This window comes from Salarias fasciatus, chromosome 20 (assembly GCF_902148845.1).
Source record: "Salarias fasciatus chromosome 20, fSalaFa1.1, whole genome shotgun sequence".
In the NCBI taxonomy this organism is placed as follows: domain Eukaryota; kingdom Metazoa; phylum Chordata; class Actinopteri; order Blenniiformes; family Blenniidae; genus Salarias; species Salarias fasciatus.
In genome coordinates this window covers 524,754-547,500 of record NC_043764.1, presented here as the reverse complement: position 1 = coordinate 547,500, position 22,747 = coordinate 524,754, and the positions used below count along the sequence as shown (strand labels likewise).

The following is a 22,747-nucleotide window of genomic DNA, read 5'->3' as shown; positions in this document are numbered from 1 at the left end:
AGCAGCTGTTCTCACCACGACGGAAACAGATTCATCAGCCTCAGTTTAAAGGAGGCATCAGGTGTCTTTCGCCCGTCGGTATCAGTCTGACGTTCTGGATGGTCAAAAACCACTGAAACCAGAGCTCCTCTGCATCAGGCTGCCTCAGGCGCTGGAAATGAGTCCCTGTCTCTTTAAGAAGCGCCTCAGCTTAGAGACACGCCCCCTCAGAGTGGAGGGGGCGGGGCAGCCAGCTGTGCAGGGGGAGCTGTGCATTATGGGCGGAGCTGTGCTTTATGGGCGGAGCTGTGCAGCACCAAGCGTTCCAGCCTCAACATGGCTGGACAACTTCCTGTCCAGACCGGACCCGGCCTGCTGGGTGTGTGATGGACGCCCTGGGACAGTGGAGGGGGGACACATGCCTGGACCCCTGTCCGTTGAGGACACTGAGGATGTCCACATTTGGATTTATGATGACCGGTCTGCTGCTGATCGGTCTGATCCTCTGGAGGACTAAGAAGACCGCCGCCACAAAAGACGTCCAGGAGGGACGGTCTTTCAAAACCAATGTGCAAAAGCTGGCGCTGGACAATGTGGCTGGGACTATGGACAATGTGAGACGCATCTCGAGGGGGTTCAACTCGGCTGCTGTCTGAAAAAGTGCGACCGGAGCAGAGGAAGGTCCAAAACCAGAGACCAGCTGACTGCGTCTGGAGAGCCTGAAAGGCCAAAGGTCAAAGGATTGCCTATCCACGCCCCCCTCCCAAGGCCACCTGCCTCACCTCTGGATTGCTTCTGACGAGGCCGTATCCACGGCAACCATCTGCCAGTGGGCGTGACAACCACCTGGAGCGCAGAGGGGGCGGGGCCAACCAGACACACCTACACCCACGACGTCTCCGTACCCCACCCGCCTCCAGCCGCCGCCTCCACCCTCCTGCTGACGGACAGTGGAATGACCCGGAGCACGGGGCCTCGTGTCTGCTGGGTGCAGGTCTGGCTCTTGGTGCTGGGTGCAGATTCACCTGGTTCCTCCTGGTCCACCTGGTTCCTCCTGGTCCACCTGGCTCCTCCTGGTTCCACCTGGTTCCTCCTGGTCCACCTGGTTCCTCCTGGTTCCTCCTGGTCCTGGTTCCTCCTGGTTCCTCCTGGTCCACCTGGTTCCTCCTGGTTCCTCCTGGTTCCTCCTGGTCCACCTGGTTCCTCCTGGTTCCTCCTGGTTCCTCCTGGTCCTCCTGGTCCTCCTGGTTCCTCCTGGTTCCTCCTGGTCCTCCTGGTTCCACCTGGTTCCTCCTGGTCCTCCTGGTTCCTCCTGGTCCTGGTCCTCCTGGTCCTCCTGGTCCTCCTGGTTCCTCCTGGTCCTCCTGGTCCTCCTGGTCCTTCTGGTTCCTCCTGGTTCCTCCTGGTCCTTCTGGTTCCTCCTGGTTCCTCCTGGTCCTCCTGGTCCTCCTGGTCCTTCTGGTTCCTCCTGGTTCCTCCTGGTCCTTCTGGTTCCTCCTGGTTCCTCCTGGTCCTCCTGGTCCTCCTGGTCCTCCTGGTCCTCCTGGTTCCTCCTGGTTCCTCCTGGTCCTGGTTCCTCCTGGTTCCACCTGGTTCCTCCTGGTTCCTCCTGGTTCCTCCTGGTCCTGGTTCCTCCTGGTTCCACCTGGTTCCTCCTGGTTCCACCTGGTTCCTCCTGGTTCCTCCTGGTCCACCTGGTTCCTCCTGGTCCTTCTGGTTCCACCTGGTTCCTCCTGGTTCCTCCTGGTCCTCCTGGTTCCTCCTGGTCCTCCTGGTCCTCCTGGTCCTTCTGGTTCCTCCTGGTTCCTCCTGGTCCTCCTGGTTCCTCCTGGTCCTGGTCCTCCTGGTTCCTCCTGGTTCCTCCGTCTCGCTGCCGCTGGACACGTTGCAGCAGCAGCAGCAGTTTGTGCTGAGCTTCTGTGTGGAGGACTTATTTCACTACTTCTGTGATCTGATGGAGGATTTGGATCTTCCTGGTGACTGATGTTCAGAGCGACTGAAGGTTCTGCGTTCTGTCGACAGAACAGAGGGATCCTGTTGTTCCGTCTCCACCGCTGCTGTACCATCGTTTCATTACATACATTGAAGTGAGGAAATCACCACGGTGTGTTTTTCCTTAAACACCCTGCTGTCCTGATGGGATTAAATTTCCACATTTCTCATAAACTTCTCTCAATAATCTCTCAATTAATTTTCTGTCAGTAGCATGTAGACAGATCATGTAATCACATTGCTGTGCAGGTGTAGCTGATTTTTACCTGCATGGTGCGATGGTAACACAAATATGACACAAAATATCTTTTATTGCAGCTGCTTTTATTCACGCCACACCGGAAAAACACCAAAGATAAATAATATTTACACAGAGGGAAGCAGTCCAGTCTGCTCATGCTGTTTAGCTCCCCCTGCTGGCCGCTCCAGCTGCTGCAGGTCCAGATGCTCCACCGGACCGCCGTCAGAACCGCGCTTCGTTTTGCTGAATAAAAGCACAGAAACAAGAACAGCTGTTAATAAATACATATTCTCTACATTCATAAGAAAACGAACAAATGTTGTACTGTGCGGTCATGAGTTGGTCCTGTAAACAAATCTTACCGGGTCGGGTCTGGGAGGACGCCGATCCAGACGTCCTGCAGGACGGGACCGGTCAGCTGACGGTACCGGTCAGCTGCAGGACGGTACCGGTCAGCTGCAGGAGGACCGGTCAGCTGCAGGAGGACCGGTCAGCTGCAGGACGGTACCGGTCAGCTGCAGGACGGTACCGGTCAGCTGCAGGACGGTACCGGTCAGCTGCAGGACGGGACCGGTCAGCTGCAGGACGGTACCGGTCAGCTGCAGGACGGTACCGGTCAGCTGCAGGAGGACCGGTCAGCTGCAGGACGGTACCGGTCAGCTGCAGGACGGTACCGGTCAGCTGCAGGAGGACCGGTCAGCTGCAGGAGGACCGGTCAGCTGCAGGACGGGACCGGTCAGCTGCAGGACGGTACCGGTCAGCTGCAGGAGGACCGGTCAGCTGCAGGAGGACCGGTCAGCTGCAGGAGGACCCGATCAGCTGCAGGACGGTACCGGTCAGCTGCAGGACGGGATCCGGTCCAGCTGCAGGACGGGGACCGGTCAGCTGCAGGACGGTACCGGTCAGCTGCAGGAGGACCGGTCAGCTGCAGGACGGTTACCGGTCAGCTGCAGGATGGTACCGGTCAGCTGCAGGAGGACCGGTCAGCTGCAGGACGGTACCGGTCAGCTGCAGGAGGACCGGTCAGCTGCAGGACGGGACCGGTCAGCTGCAGGAGGACCGGTCAGCTGCAGGACGGTACCGGTCAGCTGCAGGAGGACCGGTCAGCTGCAGGACGGGACCGGTCAGCTGCAGGACGGTACCGGTCAGCTGCAGGACGGTACCGGTCAGCTGCAGGACGGTACCGGTCAGCTGCAGGACGGTACCGGTCAGCTGCAGGAGGACCGGTCAGCTGCAGGACGGTACCGGTCAGCTGCAGGAGGACCCGGTCAGCTGCAGGAGGACCGGTCAGCTGCAGGACGGTACCGGTCAGCTGCAGGACGGTACCGGTCAGCTGCAGGACGGTACCGGTCAGCTGCAGGAGGACCGGTCAGCTGCAGGACGGTACCGGTCAGCTGCAGGAGGACCGGTCAGCTGCAGGACGGGACCGGTTAGCTGCAGGACGGGACCGGTCAGCTGCAGGAGGACCGGTCAGCTGCAGGACGGGACGGTGAGCTTAACAAGGCGGCGCTCTGGTGAACTGCAACCCAACATCTATAAAACAGAATCAAAACAAATTATTGCGTTTCAGAGTTTGGATCATTTCTGGCTTCAGATTCTCAGCAGGCTCACAGCTCGGTGCTTTATGAATGAAACTTACCAGGATACGGAGTCATCAGGAGCTGCTTCCCTCCCGTTGGACCCAAAGCGGGTCTGAGCTGCTCCGCCAAGGTTCTCCTGAACTTCTGCTGCAGACCACAGCACCAGGAAGCCCTGGGTCTCCTCCTCAGACCACCCCTTATTTTTAAAATCCATTTCTTGGCTAAATTAAACTAAATTAAATGCTGCTCCGCCGTAGCTTCCTGATAAAACAAAATGGCGACTGCGTGTTTTGCTGGAGCAGACGTAACCCCGCCCCCCAGGGCCTGAGCTAGCCCAGCTGCGAAGCGGAGCCTGAAAAGTCCGAGTTTTTGGGAGCCAGAGCCAGGGCCGCGGCTGGTGCAAACACAAGGAACCGGTTCAAAGTTAGGACTAGCTCCGATTTGGCCCTGGAACCAGTTTGGTCGAAAAGGGGTATGACTGTCCTTCTGTCCAGTATGTGACGGTGGGTCCGGACCAAGGCCAGCTGCTGAAGGGGATGTTCGTGCCGTACTGCGAGGGCTGTGGACCCGTCCAGCTGACTCAAGCCGTCGGCATCGTGGGCGCCGTCATCATGCCTCACAACATCTACCTCCACTCCGCTCTGGTCAAGGTCAGATGACGACAAGCCTTTCTTCCATTGTCGGTGTGAAACTTGCCTCGACCAGCTTGTGTCCTTCACTCTCAGTCCCGAGAAGTGGACCGGTCCAACAGGAAGGAGGTGAAGGAGGCCAACAAATACTTCTTCATTGAGTCGAGTATGGCGCTGTTCGTCTCCTTCCTCATCAATGTCTTCGTGGTGGCTGTGTTTGCTGAGGGGTTCTACGGGCGTACCAACCAGGAGGTGGTAAGTATACCAGCAGATTATTGACCAGGAAGTATTGACCGTTAATCTTAAAGGGCCCATATTCTGCTATGTTTCAGTCCCGTCATATCGCTCTCACAAGCCCAAAAACAGTGTTAGCAGGATTTAAGCTTGTTCGCCTCAGATTCATCCTTTGTTGGGAGCTTCAGGGTCTATCAAGTGGTTCTGACGAGCCCTCTTCAGAACCGGCTGTTTCTGAGCCTGCTTCCGGGTCGGCCCACGCCCCTCCCCCCTCCGGGAGAGGACGCGGCTTTCGCTAGCGGTCCTACTTGCTAATGTTGACCGTGAAGCTATGGCTGGAACCAGTTGGACCCAGAGTCTGACCCGGAAGGGGAGGCTCCTAACGGAGAGGGTCTGGATCTCTGAGTGAACCTCTTCTTCAGGACCTCAGAGGTCTGATGGGCCTCAGTCTGAGGAGTAGTGCTTTATGCAGATGACATTCTACTTTGTATTTCAGATTCCTTCAGGTCAGTGCCCAGATTTCTCACACTCATTCCCAGAGTTCTCTGGTTCCAGGCCCTCATGTCGAAACATTGCTGAACAAGAAAGTTCCAGGGTTTTCCTCTCTACCTACAAAAACTAACCTAATAAAACCCGCCTGCTTTTAAAAGTGTCACTCACTGAAAACAGTTTCAGGTAAAGTTTTGAAAACGTGAAGTTTTCTCTGTTTTTCACCTGCAGTCCTTCTGTGTCTTCAGTTCCACGTCTGCAACCAGACAGGGAGCCCTCACTCACACCTGTTCCCCCTGAACAACCACACCCTGGAGGTGGACATCTACAAGGGGGTGAGCCTCACGCCGGACTGGGGTCAGACTGGGGTCAGGATGGGGTCAGGCTGAGACTGGATTTACACAGAATGTGTAAATGCAGACATTTTGCACTTCTCCTCAAGATAAAACAGAACTTTTTACATTTAGAGAGAAATAAACCAACAGCGACCCTGGATGGTTCTACTTTAACCTCCCGGAACACTAAGAGGAACCCAGAGTGACATTTGACCTTTAACTTCTACATTAAAAAGGTCTGGAGGACCTCCGTCTTCATCAGGTCAGCTGATCAGTCGCTAACGAGCCTCAGGTCAGCTGATCAGCCGCTAACGAGCCTCAGGTCAGCTGATCAGCCGCTAACGAGCCTCAGATCAGCTGATCAGCCGCTAACGAGCCTCAGATCAGCTGATCACTGCTCCTGGAGATCCTGAGGTCCAGATGGAGGTTCAGAGGAGGTGGAGCTGTTTCTGCTGATGTCCTGAAGTTCTGGAATGAGCTTCCACTACGCGACAGACAGGCTGCTTCACTCTCTGTTTTCCAAACTAATCTTAAAGCCCGCTTTCCCTCCTCGGCTTTTCACCCAACCGGAGTCGCTGCTGCTGACTCTGCTGCTTCTTTCCTCGTCTTTTAACTGTATTTATCCTGCAGCTGTCTGTCACTGTGGCTACTCTGAAAGCGCTCTGGAGATGAGTGGAGTGTTGATCTGTAGAGCAGGAAGCAGCACTGAGCATCAGGGTGCTCACTGCTGCCCCCTGTGTGCCGCAGGGTGTGGTGCTGGGCTGCTTCTTCGGCCCGGCGGCGCTCTACATCTGGGCCGTGGGGATCCTGGCTGCCGGGCAGAGCTCCACCATGACTGGAACCTACTCCGGACAGTTCGTCATGGAGGTCAGTGGAAGGACAACACACAGCCTCATCCCGTCCTCCCTGTACCAGCCCCTTCAGAAGCTTCCGCTGATCGCTCAGACGACCAATGTGAAGCTGCCCCTGTTTTCCTTCCACAGCCCAGAGTGTAATCTGAGGTGTGAACCCCCTGTGAGCCTTTACACACATTTCTGATGAAAAAGTCTCTTCCTCGGTTAAATTGCTCTCTTAATCTATAGATATTCATTGATACATTTTTTACGAAATGCCAGGCAGTGAGCTGCTGCGCTCCAACATGGTGGCACCGCTCAAATGTTAGCAGAGCAGTGGAGAAACAAATGCCAGCAAATCAAGACCAAATAATCAACTTTAGCCGAGGGCTGAAGTCAATCTCCTCTTAAAACATGATTTAATCCTGGAAGAGGAGACTCGGGAGCCTGCAGGACTCCCGGACCACAGCTACGACCCAGGAGTCGTGAAGAAGAACAAGACGTCGATGCCATCGTACTAAAGAATCGTCTCACTGCTTCGTCTCCTGCCGAGGACTACGAGACATCCTGAAGACACCTGGTGTCCATCCAGCAGAAGCTGTGTCGTTGTGAGGCCCGTCTGGCTCTGGGGAAGTCCTCCGCCGGGGCTTCAGTCAGTCCCGGAGTCCAGCCTGGCTGAGAGCCAAACTCTCAGGGACTCCATGGAGTCGCAGCTGGTGGGACAATCTATGGTCTGGGGTCCCATAGCGGACCCAGGAAGACCCAGTCGTCCCTCAAAGAATTTCTACACCAGCATCTCAAACCCCCGGCGGACAGTGTGAAAACCGTCGTCTCCCGCCGGTTCATCGCCGGACCGATGTCCCAGACCCTCCAGACGGAGGACAGACCGGAGCGCCACAAATGTCTGTTCCCATCAGGAAGCACGAGCCGCCGTCGCCACTGTGGATAAAGTCTCTGGTAACGGCCGGCTGGCCAACCGTACCGTCAGTCTGCCGTTTACTGTCTCGTCGCCTCTGCTCTCCGCGGTTCGCCGGCGCCTGTTGCCGTCGTGTTGCTGGCATCTGTTGCCGGCGTATTGCCGGCGCCTGTTGCCGGCGTGTTGCCGGCACCTGTTGCTGGACTGTTGCCGGCGTGTTGCTGGCCGTGGCTCGCCAGACAGCCAGCTGTGGGTCAGCTGACACCCTTCAACACTGCGCAGGCACACCGTGATGGAGCCGCACAACTACACCTGTGGACGTTTCCCAGACGGACACACAACACACACTGCGCAGCTCAGACTCCAGGTCTGCCGAGATGCTTGTGTCTCCGTCCGGTCGTCCAGTCCTGGACTCTCAACTGGCCTCCTGGACGGGATGTGGAGAAGAGGTTCAAAACGAGCCGTCGGCGGCAGGATTTCCAGGCAGACATGGTCTTATTGCAGGAGACTGTATGAAGGTCAGCTCGGTCAGCGGTCGTACTGCTGCGTCATGACGCCAAGATCCAAGATGGCGGCGCCCTACGGAGCTCTGCCTCAGATTGGTAAAAGTTATTAAACTATCGTATCCGCCAACGTATGACACCTGGAGATAAGACGAGCAAGGGAAGGGAAGAAAAACGAAGACGAGGGCTGACCCCATGCTGGACGAAGACCTGGAAGAACCGCGAAGATCTCTTGACTTCATGTCGGCGGAGCGGCTGGCGTTACCTGAGCTGACCAACGAAGTCCGGCAGCTCAAAAAGTGATCGAGGACAGGGACGGAACCATCGTAGACCTCGAGCGACGGGTGCAGGACCCAGAGCAAAATGCCAGGATGGACGATGTCATGATCTCACGATCAAACATCAAACTGCGCTCGTTCGCAAGAGCGGTTGACAGCGAAGACACTAAGGAAGATCTGGAATCCCTCGAAACGCAGGTCGTACAATTCCTAAAGAGCAAGAACCTAACTCTTTAATGGAAACGGCGTCTCCGCCGGCCACACACCTCCTCAGAAGGACCTGGAGTCCAAACCCGCCGTCATCGTCCGGATCGCAAACCGGAAGCATAAAACGTGGCTTTTCATGCAGGGAAGAAACTCAAGGGAACCGAAGTCTACCTGAACCAGCAGGTCTACCTGAACCAGCAGGTCTACCTGAATCAGCAGGTCTACCTGAACCAGCAGGTCTACCTGAACCAGCAGGTCTACCTGAACCAGCAGGTCTACCTGAATCAGCAGGTCTACCTGAACCAGCAGGTCTACCTGAACCAGCAGGTCTACCTGAATCAGCATCTAACCAGAAGAAACGCCGAACTGGCACGAGAGGCCTGTTACCTGAGGAAGAGCGGCAAGATAAATGCAACCTGGACACGCAGCGGTAAGGCAATGATACAGCGAATCCACCCCCTGCTGAGATCAGAGAGCTCAGAGACCTCCACCCTGCTGACGGTGCTGATCAGAGCTCAGAGACCTCCACCCTGCTGACGGTCCTGATCGGAGCTCAGAGACCTCCACCCTGCTGACGGTCCTGATCGGAGCTCAGAGACCTCCACCCTGCTGACGGTCCTGATCGGAGCTCAGAGACCTCCACCCTGCTGACGGTCCTGATCAGAGCTCAGAGACCTCCACCCTGCTGACGGTCCTGATCAGAGCTCAGAGACCTCCACCCTGCTGACGGTCCTGATCAGAGCTCAGAGACCTCCACCCAGCTGACGGTCCTGATCAGAGCTCAGAGACCTCCACCCTGCTGACGGTGCTGAATTCCCAGGTTAGACTGCTCTCCGTCGGCTTCCTGCTCTTCCTCTTCCTGCTCGGTGACGACAGACGCAGCGCTGTGGTCGGTCTGGAGGACTCCTCTTCTCTTCGTTCCCATTCTTTTTGGATGTTCATGCATGTGGAGTCACCCTCCTTCCCCTCTGCAGGGAACTTTATGCATGGCAGTTAGGGTTGGGCGGTATGAGCAAAATCTTATTCACGGTATCAGAAATGTCATATCACGGTAACGGTATATATCATGGTATTTATTTTTCCCCTGTAAATTCAAATAATTGCTTAAAAATAACCAAACTGTCACATTTGCTCATTTTCCTCTTTTATTTTTTAAACTCCGGTTTCTATAACTTCAATTATTAAAAAAAAAAAAAAAAATCACAACATTAGGGGTGTCCTCAGATAGTCGACGATTCGTTGGAAGGGGCCTGATTCGACGGCCAATCATGAAGTCGAAGCATCGAAAAAATGTGATTATTAAACGAGGACCATTCCATTCCAGCTGTATGGGGGTGCTGAAGGACTGATTCTACATAGAACTGCTTGGTTTTTTTCCCCCAAATTAACATGATATAAAGCCTATTTGATATACATGTTAGCCTATCAAATATACTGTGGAAAAATTTACTTAACTTGTGGTTTTATTCAATATTCTCTCGATTTAGTGTCTGTGAATCAACCACCACGGTGAGTGGCACAGTCCCATTTTGCTCAGAGCTCCGTCACAGAGCAGCGTCTCGGTGGTGATTTGGCTGAACTTTAAAAGTCTTTCAATGTGGGAAACAAACAGAACTTCAGACCAAGTCAAAGATGATCCAAAAAAAGTCAAATGCAGATTGTGTCCTTTCATCTCACTTCACAGCAACATGGCTTTCCACCTTAAACGGGTCAGTATCCAGATAACTGGGCTATTAAAAGACGCTTCTGTTACTCAATTCTCATTTTTAATGCTGATGCTTTTATTTCGTTTAATTGTAATATTTTAGGTTAGTATTATATTATTATTTTTATTTATCTAAAAGGCTAATTCTATTTAATTTAGTGTTTGTTTTTGCGTGGATGCTGCGCTGCGAAACGGACCGACACAGTGAAATTAAGCCTTTCATTTAATTGAGCAGATAATGTGAGAAACTGTTTAGCCAAAAAATGTGAGCTTATCTGCAGAGAATCCACACATTCACTACGCTGTGGAACAACAAGACATAATACTGCAGCGTTACGACACTGAAGCAAATACTGGGAACTACTTTTTCTTCTGAGATCACTACGCCCAGACGCCATGTTTAGGAAGTAGTTCTGTCTCAGCAATCTTCACATAAACAACTCAATCTGGTCATTTTGCATTAATATTTCACAGGTGAGCTTTCACAGGGACCAGTAGGGGGAGCACTAAAGCAAATCTTGCATAGTTCTCCTTTAAAAAGACTTTCCGGAAAAATCATCAAATACATGTCAAGCCTTGGATGACTAAAGGAATAACTAATGCTTGCAAAAAGAAAAGTCAACTCTATAGAAACTTCTTACCCCCAATTTCCACCGGACGCGAAAGCGTCGCGCCGCGTCCCTGAAGCACGGCGCTGCGCCACGGCGCTGCTGATTCGCTTCAGTTCTATTTTCTGCGCCGCCGCTTCTACACCTCGTAAATTCACTGTCGTTCAGAAAGCACCTGACAGGAAGTTACACCGGAAGTTTTAAAATAAAACACAATGCACCACCTCACGGACGTAACTTTTTTTTACATGTTGTCATTCCGCCGCCTCGGGAGGAGAGAATCAGCTCAACAGGTCCCAGACAGCAGCGAACGCAGAAATTACCATTTTTATGTAGAATAAACCAAACAAAAGGAACTATTGGATAAAGAAAAGCTCTCATTTCAGATGAAAACATAAACCATGCACTCGCCCGCTGGAAGCAGTGTAAATCACAGATCAGAGTGGCTGGACGAGCAGAGCGGCCTTGCAGAAGTGAAATGAGGTGTTTTTATTAATTTTCTGTTTATGTCATGTGTTGTTGGGGTGATGTGGAGAGACGAGAGCCTCTGAGGAGCAGCCCTCCCCGCCGGACGGCGCGGCGCTGCCGGGGGGCGCTGACTGTAGGAGCAAGACGCTGGCGCTCTGCTGCGCGGCGTTTTCGCGTCCGGTGGAAATTGGCGGTCAAAGGACAGAAACGAGGAGTCAGAAACCAGATATAAGACATATAAAAACAAGCTCACCGATATTAGAAAGTAAAAAGTACTACTATTAGAAGATACTGGCTCAATACAAAAGTAATATCCAATGTACCTGGAAAACACTGAGCAACATAATCAAGAAGGGCGCCGGTGAAGTAAAACTCCCAAACTGCCGTATTGGCCCCAATATAAGACGATATTTTTTTCCAGAAACTGTTTCCTCCAAAATGTGGCCGTACTATAATCGAAGACCAGACTGTCGTTACACATGCGCGCCACTAGATGGAGCCAAAGTACCGCTGACCAGGAAGAAAATGAAGCATCACAGTGATGAAGAATGGAGGAACGGGAGCATCTGGATGGAAGGAGCTGGAACGCTGGACCAGTGAGCAAACAACAGAGGTGAAGGTTTGATGCCAACTTTAAACTGATGGTCCAACGCAGCAGAGTCAACAAACCACTGCCAAGCAGCCAACATTTATCCAGCTGAATTATTACAGCTCATGAAGTTGAACAGAACTTGAATTTGATGGTTGTGAAGTTATTTTATTTTATAGTGAATTTATCATTCCAAGCTGGAATTTTCCCTGACGAAATGAAAACTACAAAAGTTATTCCTATATACAAAAAAGGAGATAAACAATCACTCGGCAACTACAGACCAGTTTCAATACTCCCTGGGTTTCCCAAAATCCTGGAAAAGCTTTTTATGGACAGGTTGGACAGTTAAGCACCATCTCAGTAACCGTCAGTGTGGATTTAGAGCCAGAAGGTCAACATCAACGGCAGTAACTGAACTCATGGAGAGCGTCTCAGAATTCTCCGCCGGAGAAAAGCTCCGATTCCCATCACCAGGCACCACTCGACAAAATGAGCAGATTTGGAGTCGGGTGCTGCCCTCACGTGGCCAAAGAGCCGCCTCACCGAAACGAGGCAACACGTGCATCTAAACAGAGCAGATTCTGACGCCCAGCAGGTTACATCTGGAGTCCCACAGGGCTCTGTTCTTGGCCCCAAGCTTTTCATACCGTCTATAACTGATCGCTGCGATGCCCTGCAAAATGTCACCGGTGTCCTGTTTGCTGCTGTTACCAGCCTGTATGGCTCCGGTCCAGACCCGGTCCAGACCCGGTCCAGACCCGGAGCAGCTCCGGTCCAGACCCGGTCCAGACCCGGAGCAGCTCCGGTCCAGACCCGGAGCAGCTCCGGTCCAGACCCGGTCCAGACCCGGTCCAGACCCGGTCCAGACCCGGTCCAGACCCGGAGCAGCTCCGGTCCAGACCCGGTCCAGACCCGGTCCAGACCCGGAGCAGCTCCGGTCCAGACCCGGTCCAGACCCGGTCCAGACCCGGAGCAGCTCCGGTCCAGACCCGGTCCAGACCCGGTCCAGACCCGGAGCAGCTCCGGTCCAGACCCGGTCCAGACCCGGTCCAGACCCGGAGCAGCTCCGGTCCAGACCTGGTCCAGACCTGGAGCAGGGGAGGGTATGCCCTGGATCTCGGGGTGCGTGGCCGGAGCGCTGGGGGGGGGGGGGGGGGGGGGGGGGGGGGGGTGCGGGCCTGGGGTGGGTAGCCGCCCGTGTGGGCTGGTTCTCCGGGGGGGTCATGGCCCTCCGCCTGGGTGGGGGGTCGGCTCCTGGGCTCTTGGGCCTTGGGCTCCTGCCGGTCGTGGCTCCGCGGGGCCCGGGCCCCGGGACTGCCGGGGTCCCCGGCCGGGGCTTTCCTCTGCCCCGTTTCTGGACCGGAGGGGGGCGTCTGCCTGGGGGGGCGGCTTGGATCCGGGCTCTGTGATGACCGCCGGCTGTCTGGGCTCTGAGGGCCTCTCTGGCCTGCTTCTGGCCTTCTCAGAGGTCAGAGGTCATATATGCATGATCACTATCACCATCACTGTCACCATCATATTCACATGATCACTCTGATCTTTAATCACTCTTCACATACTGGGTTACCTTGTCTTCTGGTGGTGGTTAGACTAATGGTGATCTGTAGCAGACCTCTCTTGATGCACGCCCCGAGTTTACTACTAGTTACTACTAGTTACTACTAGTTACTACTAGTTACGACTAGTTACTACTAGTTACGACTAGTTACTACTAGTTACGACTAGCTATATTAAAAAAAAAAAAGGGTTTGTGGTGTCCTTGCATTTCCCTCCTCCCCTACACCTCCTTTTATTTTTGTGGCCTGGTCTGTTCACTAATGTGGTTCGGAAAAAAAAAACAACAAAACGACAACACTGTTTTGTATTGTGACTTTGTACATAGGTTGTGCCCCCCCCCCCCCCCCTCCCTCTCTTTATCTCTCTCTCTTTCCTGTCTCTCGCTCTCTGAGCATCTCCGTCCCGGTCCTGTCCTCAGCCATGCCGGATGCCAGCTTTAAATAAAGGCAGCAGCAGGAGGAGAGTCAGTCTCCTCCTGCTGCTAATATTAAAATCTGTTCAGACAGTCAGAGGCTACAGTCAGAGGCTACAGTCAGAGGCTACAGTCAGACAGTACTGCACACCCAGCTGCCCAAGAGGATAAGGGAAGAAAAAAAAAAAGGGTTGGGGTTGCCCCTCCCCCTTATGTAGAGGAAAAGTTGGGTTTAAACAGTTTTCAGATTGTTTCTAGAACGCAGTAGAACAATCTCCTCTCCCCGAAGGCGTTTCTGGTCTTTTCTGGTCCCAGCAGAGCTTCAGGAGAACTTTAGATCCAGAACAGAGTGGCGGACATCCGTACAGGTCCAGCAGACGGGGCGACGGGAACGCCGCTCCTGAAACGCTTTAGTCGTCCAGAAACTCTGTTCCACCAGCATGTCCTCCAGGTCCGCTCCTGGTCCGCTCCTGGTCCGCTCCTGGTCCGCTCCTGGTCCGCTCCTGGTCCGCTCCTGGTCCGCTACTGGTCCGCTACTGGTCCGCTCCTGGTCCGCTCCTGGTTCTCTCCTGGTCCGCTCCTGGTCCACTCCTGGTCCGCTCCTGGTCCGCTCCTGGTCCGCTCCAGGTCCGCTCCTGGTCCGCTACTGGTCCGCTACTGGTCCGCTGCTGGTCCGCTCCAGGTCCGCTCCTGGTCCGCTCCTGGTCCGCTCCTGGTCCGCTCCTGGTCCGCTCCTGGTCCGCTCCAGGTCCGCTCCTGGTCCGCTCCAGGTCCGCTCCTGGTCCGCTCCTGGTCCGCTCCAGGTCCGCTACTGGTCCGCTCCTGGTCCGCTCCAGGTCCGCTCCTGGTCCGCTCCTGGTCCGCTCCAGGTCCGCTCCTGGTCCATTCCTAGTCCGCTCCAGGTCCGCTCCAGGTCCGCTCCAGGTCCGCTCCTGGTCCGCTCCAGGTCCGCTCCTGGTCCACTCCTAGTCCGCTCCTGGTCCGCTACTGGTCCGCTCCTGGTCCGCTCCTGGTCCGCTACTGGTCCGCTCCTGGTCCGCTCCAGGTCCGCTCCTGGTCCGCTCCAGGTCCGCTCCTGGTCCGCTCCAGGTCCGCTCCTGGTCCACTCCTAGTCCGCTCCTGGTCCGCTACTGGTCCGCTCCAGGTCCGCTCCAGGTCCGCTCCAGGTCCGCTCCAGGTCCGCTCCAGGTCCGCTCCAGGTCCGCTCCTGGTTCTCTCCTGGTCCGCTCCTGGTCCGCTCCTGGTCCACTCCTGGTTCTCTCCTGGTCCACTCCTGGTTCTCTCCTGGTCCGCTCCAGGTCCGCTCCTGGTCCGCTCCTGGTCCACTCCTGGTCCACTCCTGGTTCTCTCCTGGTCCGCTCCTGGTCCGCTCCAGGTTCGCTCCAGGTCCGCTGCTGGTCCGCTGCTGGTCCGCTGCTGGTCCGCTCCAGGTCCGCTCCAGGTCCGCTCCAGGTCCGCTACTGGTCCGCTCCTGGTCCGCTCCTGGTCCGCTCCTGGTTCTCTCCTGGTCCGCTCCTGGTCCACTCCTGGTCCGCTCCTGGTCCGCTCCTGGTCCGCTCCAGGTCCGCTCCTGGTCCGCTACTGGTCCGCTACTGGTCCGCTCCTGGTCCGCTCCAGGTCCGCTCCTGGTCCGCTCCTGGTCCGCTCCTGGTCCGCTCCTGGTCCGCTCCTGGTCCGCTCCAGGTCCGCTCCTGGTCCGCTCCTGGTCCGCTCCAGGTCCGCTGCTGGTACCAGCTGTGGTGGTTTTGGTGACCGGAAGAATCCAGCAGCTCCTGAAGCAACGAGCCGCTCTGCGCATGGCGCGACCTCTGACCTGACAGCTTTGTTCACGGCTGCCGCGCACGCACACGTCTACGAGCCGCACTTGTCCGCCGCTCCAGTCTGGATCTGAATTTCTCTGTTGGGACCAGAACAGCCCTCTGGGGGAGGACATTGTTCTACTGCGTTCTAGAAGCAACCTGAAAACTGTTTAAACCCGACTTGTCCTCCACTGAACCTCCAGCCGAGTCCGGGCTGCGTTGATCCCTGGCGGCGGCGGCGGACGCCGCCTCGGCGCCGCTGGTCTTTCTGGGCCGCTGCAGCTGCAGTCCTTCCTGCCGTAAAGACCAGTGGCTGCCAGCAGGTGGCTCTGCGGGGCTTCCGATTGACGGCGGGCGCTGATGGGGGCGTGTCTGGACTCCGCAGGGCTTCCTGAACCTGCGCTGGTCGCGGTTCGCCCGGGTGCTGCTGACCCGCTCCATCGCCGTCACCCCCACCCTGCTGGTGGCCGTCTTCCAGGACGTGCACAGCCTGACGGGCATGAACGACTTCCTGAACGTGCTGCAGAGCATGCAGGTGAGTCACGGCGAGGCTGCGGCGCTGCCCCCGGTGGTCTGGAGTACTTCACCTCTCTCTCTCCCTGCAGCTGCCCTTCGCCCTCCTGCCCATCCTCACCTTCACCAGCCTGCCGGCGCTCATGAGCGAGTTCGCCAACGGACTGTAAGTCGCCTCCTCCTCGGGTCTGAACGCTGGGTGCTGACCCCCCCAGTGCTATGAGACCCCCCAGCGGGTAGCCCCTCCATTGCCCCCCAGGAGCCAGGAGACCTCAGGAGGGTCTGCAGGTCAGCCGAGGCCACAGCTGGGATGAAAGCAGGTTCTCTAGAACCAGGACTCTGCTCTGAGGGACGCCTTCAGGAGGAAAAACCTCCACCCAGAGCCTCCTCCACCCAGAGCCTCCTCCACCTGGAGCCTCCTCCACCCAGAGCGTCCTCCACCCAGAGCCTCCTCCACCCGGAGCCTCTTCCACCCAGAGCCTCCTCCACCTGGAGCCTCCTCCACCTGGAGAGCCTCCTCCACCCGGAGCCTCCTCCACCCGGAGCCTCCTCCACCTGGAGCCTCCTCCACCCAGAGCCTCCTCCACCTGGAGCCTCCTCCACCTGGAGCCTCCTCCACCCAGAGCCTCCTCCACCTGGAGCCTCCTCCACCCAGAGCCTCCTCCACCCAGAGCCTCCTCCACCCAGAGCCTCCTCCACCCGGAGCCTCCTCCACCCGGAGCCTCCTCCACCCGGAGCCTCCTCCACCCAGAGCCTCCTCCACCTGGAGCCTCTTCCACCCAGAGCCTCCTCCACCTGGAGCCTCCTCCACCTGGAGAGCCTCCTCCACCCGGAGCCTCCTCCACCCGGAGCCTCCTCCACCTGGAGCCTCCTCCACCCGGAGCCTCCTCCACCCAGAGCCTCCTCCACCCGGAGCCTCCTCCACCCGGAGCCTCCTCCACCCAGAGCCTCCTCCACCCGGAGCCTCCTCCACCCGGAGCCTCCTCCACCCGGAGCCTCCTCCACCCAGAGCCTCCTCCACCCGGAGCCTCTTCCACCCAGAGCCTCCTCCACCCAGAGCCTCCTCCACCCAGAGCCTCCTCCACCTGGAGCCTCCTCCACCCAGAGCCTCCTCCACCCAGAGCCTCCTCCACCCGGAGCCTCTTCCACCCGGAGCCTCCTCCACCTGGAGCCTCCTCCACCCGGAGCCTCCTCCACCTGGAGCCTCCTCCACCCGGAGCGTCCTCCACCTGGAGCCTCCTCCACCCAGAGCCTCCTCCACCCAGAGCCTCCTCCACCCGGAGCCTCCTCCACCCAGAGCCTCCTCCACCTGGAGCCTCCTCCACCCGGAGCCTCCTCCACCCGGAGCCTCCTCCACCTGGAGCCTCCTCCACCCGGAGCCTCCTCCACCCGGAGCCTCCTCCACCGGAGCCTCCTCCACCTGGAGCCTCCTCCACCTGGAGCCTCCTCCACCTGGAGCCTCCTCCACCCGGAGCCTCCTCCACCCGGAGCCTCCTCCACCTGGAGCCTCCTCCACCCGGAGCCTCCTCCACCCGGAGCCTCCTCCACCCGGAGCCTCCTCCACCTGGAGCCTCCTCCACCTTTCCATGACGGCCTCCCAGTTCTGAACAAAGTGTTCCTTCCCGGCCCTGGACGCCCCCCCCTCCTCCAGGTTAGATTCTGGGGACGACCTGGAAGACCACCAGGACCTGGTCTAGCTCCAGACGACCCTCTGCTGACGCCACGTTAAAATCTTTAATAATAACTGAAACATCTCCGTCCCCCCGAGTCCTGATGGAGACCCGTTGGCAGTGGACCAGGACCAGGAGGTCCTCTACAGTGGACCAGGCAGAGACCAGGAGGACACCAGGAGGAGACCGGGTGGAGACCAGGAGGAGACCAGGAGGAGACCAGGAGGAGACCAGGAGGAGACCAGGAGGAGACCGGGTGGAGACCAGGAGGAGACCGGGTGGAGACCAGGAGGAGACCGGGTGGAGACCGGGTGGAGACCAGGAGGAGACCGGGTGGAGACCAGGAGGAGACCAGGAGACCGGGAGGAGACCAGGTGGAGACCCTGCTCTCTCCAGTGGACCAGGTGTCCTGCCAGTCAGGATGCGTCCCTCTCCAGACGTCCACAGCCCTGAGACCTGGAACGGTCCAGCAGACCAGCAGTCTGGGGACAGCGTCCTCCTGGGCAATGTGGGACGGACAGCTCTTCAGAGGTCCACTGAGACTCTTGAAGCTGAAACGCTCTCAGGAGTGTTTACATTTTTAAATGGAGTTTTAGCAAAAATGACCTTTGGCCTCTGCACCTGCAAAGCTCCAGAGGTCGTTAGGACTTCGCCTCTGGGTTGTGGGCGGAGTCAGCGCTGCTCCACGCCCTGCCCTGTTCGTGCCAGAGAAGTTTTCTCAACACGTCCCAGAAATGCTCCATGAAGGTGTGAAGAGCAGAAAGAAGGACTTCCTTCAGACCGGCTCTCCGGGTGTGACGGCGCGCCGAGAGCTTCGTGGGACTTTAAAGTCCGTTCTGGATTTAAAGGGGCTCTATCGAGCAAAATTCAGCGTTTGTGTGTTTTAACCTTGTTATGTCGTCACGTTCTCGCGTTCTCTTCCTTGGTGCCTGTGTGTTTGAGCTTTGCTGGTGTTTCTGCTGCTCGGAGAGGAAGCCCCTCCCACACCGTGAAAACGCTCTGGTTCCCATGCCGACGTCACTCGGAGACGATGGCTCCCCTGAGCCGTAGAAAGTAGAGCCTTTTGTCCAAAACATGTCTTGAAATAAGCAAATAATCCAGAGTTAGACGCGCCACCATGCGCGCACTCGGCATCTCTCCGCGTGCGCATCCCATAATAATCAATACTTTTATCTGATACTTTTAACCAGACCGTTATCACTCGCGCTGAGGATATCCAATATGGCGACTGAACGGTTTCCGTTGCTTATTCGTCACATTTCAACCAATCAAGTGACTCATCGCTGCCTCCGATGGCTAACCAGCCAACCGCTGCCGAGACTGATGGACCCTCGTCGTCGCTCGTCATCGATGAATTCTGAGCCAATCATGTCGGAGGATACGTTTGACTGACAGGGCTGGTAGCCAATGAGCTTGCTGGATAACCCGAAAGCGGGGTTTTGGGTCTTCTGACAGCTGCTGAGGGCTGAAAACTGTTTTTTTTTTTTTCTGTTCCTCTCAGTCTGAGGGCCTTATCCCACCCTGAAGCCCGTCTGAAGTGATTTTTTGAGAACTTTATGAGTTTTTGGAGTGAAAATAATGTAAAAACGGGCCAAAAACCAACATATACCATTGTACAGAGGGCATCCAGAGGGTGTACAGAGGATGTCCAAAACTGACCCCGCCGGGGCATAGCAGTACAAATACATGTGTGAAACACTCATTTCTTGTAGTACTGCTCTGACATTTTGACCTGAACTATGTAAGACCCCAGGCTTTAGCAAAATTGTGTTTTCAAGCTCGCACAGTGCTTCCAGACTTATTTCCAGGTGTTTTATGAGGGAAAAAATTCAGGCGAGAATGAAATTCATGCTAATTCAGTGTGCTGCAACATAAATAAATCTGTGGCAGTAGCACCTAGAGTAATTCTGACTGCACTGGGTGAAAATACAGGTTGTCAGCTTTCAAATGAGACCCCAACCATGCATGTACTCCAAACAGTTCAAGAACAGCATTCAGTTTACTTTGGGTACGTCTTTAGTTGAACTTTTAGGCGAAAATGGCCCCGAGCTTAAAGGGCTAGAGCTAAAGAGCTAAAGCTAGCCAGCGTATTTGTTTTGAAGCGCTGATTGGCTGAAGTTCGCTGTCAGTCAAAGTCCTCCGGGGGAGAGGCGGGATTTTCAGTGAAACAGAGCGTTTTCTCTTCCGGGTTTCAGAATTAGCCCCAGAAAGTCTTTTATTTCACGTAAAATGACTTTTCCTTAGCGCCAAGAATAAACTATGACCATGTTAATGCCAAAGCCGGGGTTTGGCCGAGCTGAAGAAGCAGGATACAGCTCCTTTAACAGAAGCTAATATTGCAGTGATGCAGTGATTCTCTCCTGTGATTGGTCAGAACTCTGCCGCAGCATCTGAAATCAGCCGAAGAATTCCAGGCAGACAACCCGATAACAGGGAATCTCAATAATCTAGTCTGGATCCAGCAGAGGATTAAAGTCTGAGTCACTCTGAGTCCACATGGTCCTGATTTAAGACTTTACAGGTGAAAACAGGAGGTTCTGGAGACTGGTTTAATGTGGAACTGAAGGACAAGTCCTGCTCCAAAGTCTCTACAGGGTCCTCTCAGTGGTTCTGGTCTTGGTCCAAAGTGAGTCCAGGTTCCTCACAGTGGTTCTAGTTATTCAGATCATTTCTGTCTCGGGTGTTTTGGACGGAATTCAATCACTTCTGTTTAACTGAGTTCAGAAACACAAAATTGCGACTCTTCCAGACTTTTCTGTCTTGAAGGGAAACTTCTGGTGAGAAAACTCAACATGTGACGCTTGTTAAAATCAAAACGTTCTTGGGGTTGGCATGGCCACTGAAGCCCTGATGTTTGCTCTTGTGTCCCTGCAGGGTGTTTAAGGTCGGGGGAGGTGTGGTGGTCCTGATCGTGTGTGCCATCAACATGTACTTCGTGGTGGTTTATGTGACGGAGCTGCACAGCGTGTGGATCTACGTGACGGCGGCAATACTCTCCGTGGCGTACCTGACGTTTGTGGGATATCTGGTAGGTAGCAGCAGGGTTGATTCTGATACGATCAGGTTCGACCCTTGTAGATCAGGGTAGATCCTGGTAGAACAGAGTAGATCCTGGTGGAATGCGATAGATGGGGTAGACCCAGTGGATCGTCCCGTCAGTCCTGAAGGGCCGATGTCCTGCATGTTTGAGTTTTCTCCCAGCTGCAGCTCAGCTGGTTGCAATGATGGACTCGTTCGTGGCTTTTCTACCAGCTTGAGGACAACGTCAACATGAGAATGAGGGACGTGCAGGACATGGGTCCTTCAGGACCCACTATGGACACCCCTGCCCTAGTACATCGGTGGTACACCCTGGTAGATTAGGGTAGATCCTGGAGGATCAAGAAGAAAGACCCTGGTAGATTAGGGTAGATCCTGGAGGATCAAGAAGAAAGACCCTGGTAGATTAGGGTAGATCCTGGAGGATCAAGAAGAAAGACCCTGGTAGATTAGGGTAGATCCTGGAGGATCAAGAAGAAAGACCCTGGTAGATTAGGGTAGATCCTGGAGGATCAAGAAGAAAGACCCTGGTAGATTAGGGTAGATCCTGGAGGATCAAGAAGAAAGACCCTGGTAGATTAGGGTAGATCCTGGAGGATCAAGAAGAAAGACCCTGGTAGATTAGGGTAGATCCTGGAGGATCAAGAAGAAAGACCCTGGTAGATTGGGGTAAATCAGGGCCGACTGGAACTGGTTGATCAGGAGTAGCTTGAGGTAGATCGAGGGTAGCTCAGGGTAAATCCTGGTAGATCAGGGGAGGATCCCGGTAGATCAGGTCTGGATCCTGATATCATAGGGTGGGATCCAGAGGGTCCAGAGATTTTTTTGTTTTTCAGTCCAGGCCGGTAGAAACGGGTCATTGTTTCAGTTTTTCCCAGAACGGTTCTCGGATCGTGGGAAACTTTTCCCTAGTTTTCCACACGTTGAAGAGGTTCTAGTGTCAGAGCTCCAGAGTCCAGCAGGTGAAAGAAAGTGGTGCCGGGCCGGGACCGGGACCGGGACCGGCTCACACAGCAATGGAGACGTCTTTCTTGCAGACACTCTGTCCATATTAGTCCAGCTGAGATGTTGGACGCTGTGACGGCGGTCTGAGCTGTGGAGGGGCTCCTGAAGCTCTGTGTGGTCCTGCTGCAGGCCTGGCTGTGTCTCATCGCTCTGGGGGTGTCCTGGCTGGACTTCACCCTCAAGAGGGGGACCGACTCCACCGTCCTGATCGAGCAGCAGCCCGAGTTCGAGACCTGAGTCTGAGGTGGACGTCTGGAGAGGCTCGGTTCTTCAGTCGCCGTTTGGTGCTGCGCCTCCAAACTGTTTGTGTCGAAGATGCTTCAAAGCAGAACTTTGCAACTTTTTTACCTCAATAAATGTGTTTCAGAATCCCTGTGGGGGTAAACAGAGACTTGGTGCAGTGATTCGCCGGTCCCCCCCCCCGGGGTCTCTGTCCTGAAAACAGCTCTTGCAACTTTCAGAGGATCGACCCGACTACATCTGGCGAGAACAAACCTGCTTTACGGCGCTCAGACGGGACGACAAGGGTAAAAGCGCGTAAAAAAAACATGAAACCTCGCTAGCGTTAGCAACGCCACCTGAGCTGCTCACCAATGGCAGAACCAACAAGACAGAAAAAAGCTTTGTCTGATGAGTGGAAAAAAAAGGAAACGGGTGGGGGGGGGGTTACGACAGTGAGCTTTCACAGGAGACCAGTAGGGGGAGCGTGAGAGCAAAAACTGCTCCTTTAAAACTTGAGATGGAACTGATCAGATTTCTAGAATGACTAATCCATATTTGGATCATGTATTTTTTCGATTCCTGTCATTGTGAAGCAGAACTCACATCGTTCTCCGGTGACGGGGAGCGTTCTGGTTCAGACCACGGTGAGCCTGCTGATGGTGATCCAGCTCCTCATTATTAAAGGTACAATACAGGATTTAGATTTCCGGGTGGATCACCTAAATAACTGGTGGGTCTGTTTGTCAGTCGTTCTGACGGTGGTTTCGTCGTCAGGCGGTTCTCCGTGCTCGCGCCCAACCAGCTTCTCCCTTTTCCGCATTCAGAGTGTTTCTGTAGCCGTGAGCTTCTGAGCTCGTACTGACCGATGGCGAGTCTGACATCATGAAACTGGAACTGTCTCGGAAAAAAAGCTTTATTTATGAGCGAGGCGGATCGCAGGA

At 55.3% G+C, this 22,747-nt stretch overlaps 1 protein-coding gene across 2 annotated transcripts in view; it reads left to right on the top strand.

Moving 5' to 3' along the window:
• LOC115408444 (natural resistance-associated macrophage protein 2-like) overlaps positions 1 to 21,959 on the top strand; it is a 918,259-nt gene extending 896,300 nt beyond the window's left edge. For both annotated transcript variants that reach the window (XM_030119218.1, XM_030119216.1), the window contains 8 exons: positions 4,287 to 4,442; positions 4,518 to 4,676; positions 5,393 to 5,479; positions 6,227 to 6,346; positions 15,743 to 15,892; positions 15,963 to 16,036; positions 20,415 to 20,568; positions 21,714 to 21,959. In XM_030119218.1, the coding sequence (XP_029975078.1) occupies positions 4,287 to 4,442; positions 4,518 to 4,676; positions 5,393 to 5,479; positions 6,227 to 6,346; positions 15,743 to 15,892; positions 15,963 to 16,036; positions 20,415 to 20,568; positions 21,714 to 21,821 (1,008 nt within the window). In that variant the 3' untranslated portion in view covers positions 21,822 to 21,959. The remainder of the gene's footprint in view (positions 1 to 4,286; positions 4,443 to 4,517; positions 4,677 to 5,392; positions 5,480 to 6,226; positions 6,347 to 15,742; positions 15,893 to 15,962; positions 16,037 to 20,414; positions 20,569 to 21,713) is intronic.
• The last annotated feature ends 788 nt before the right edge of the window (positions 21,960 to 22,747 follow it).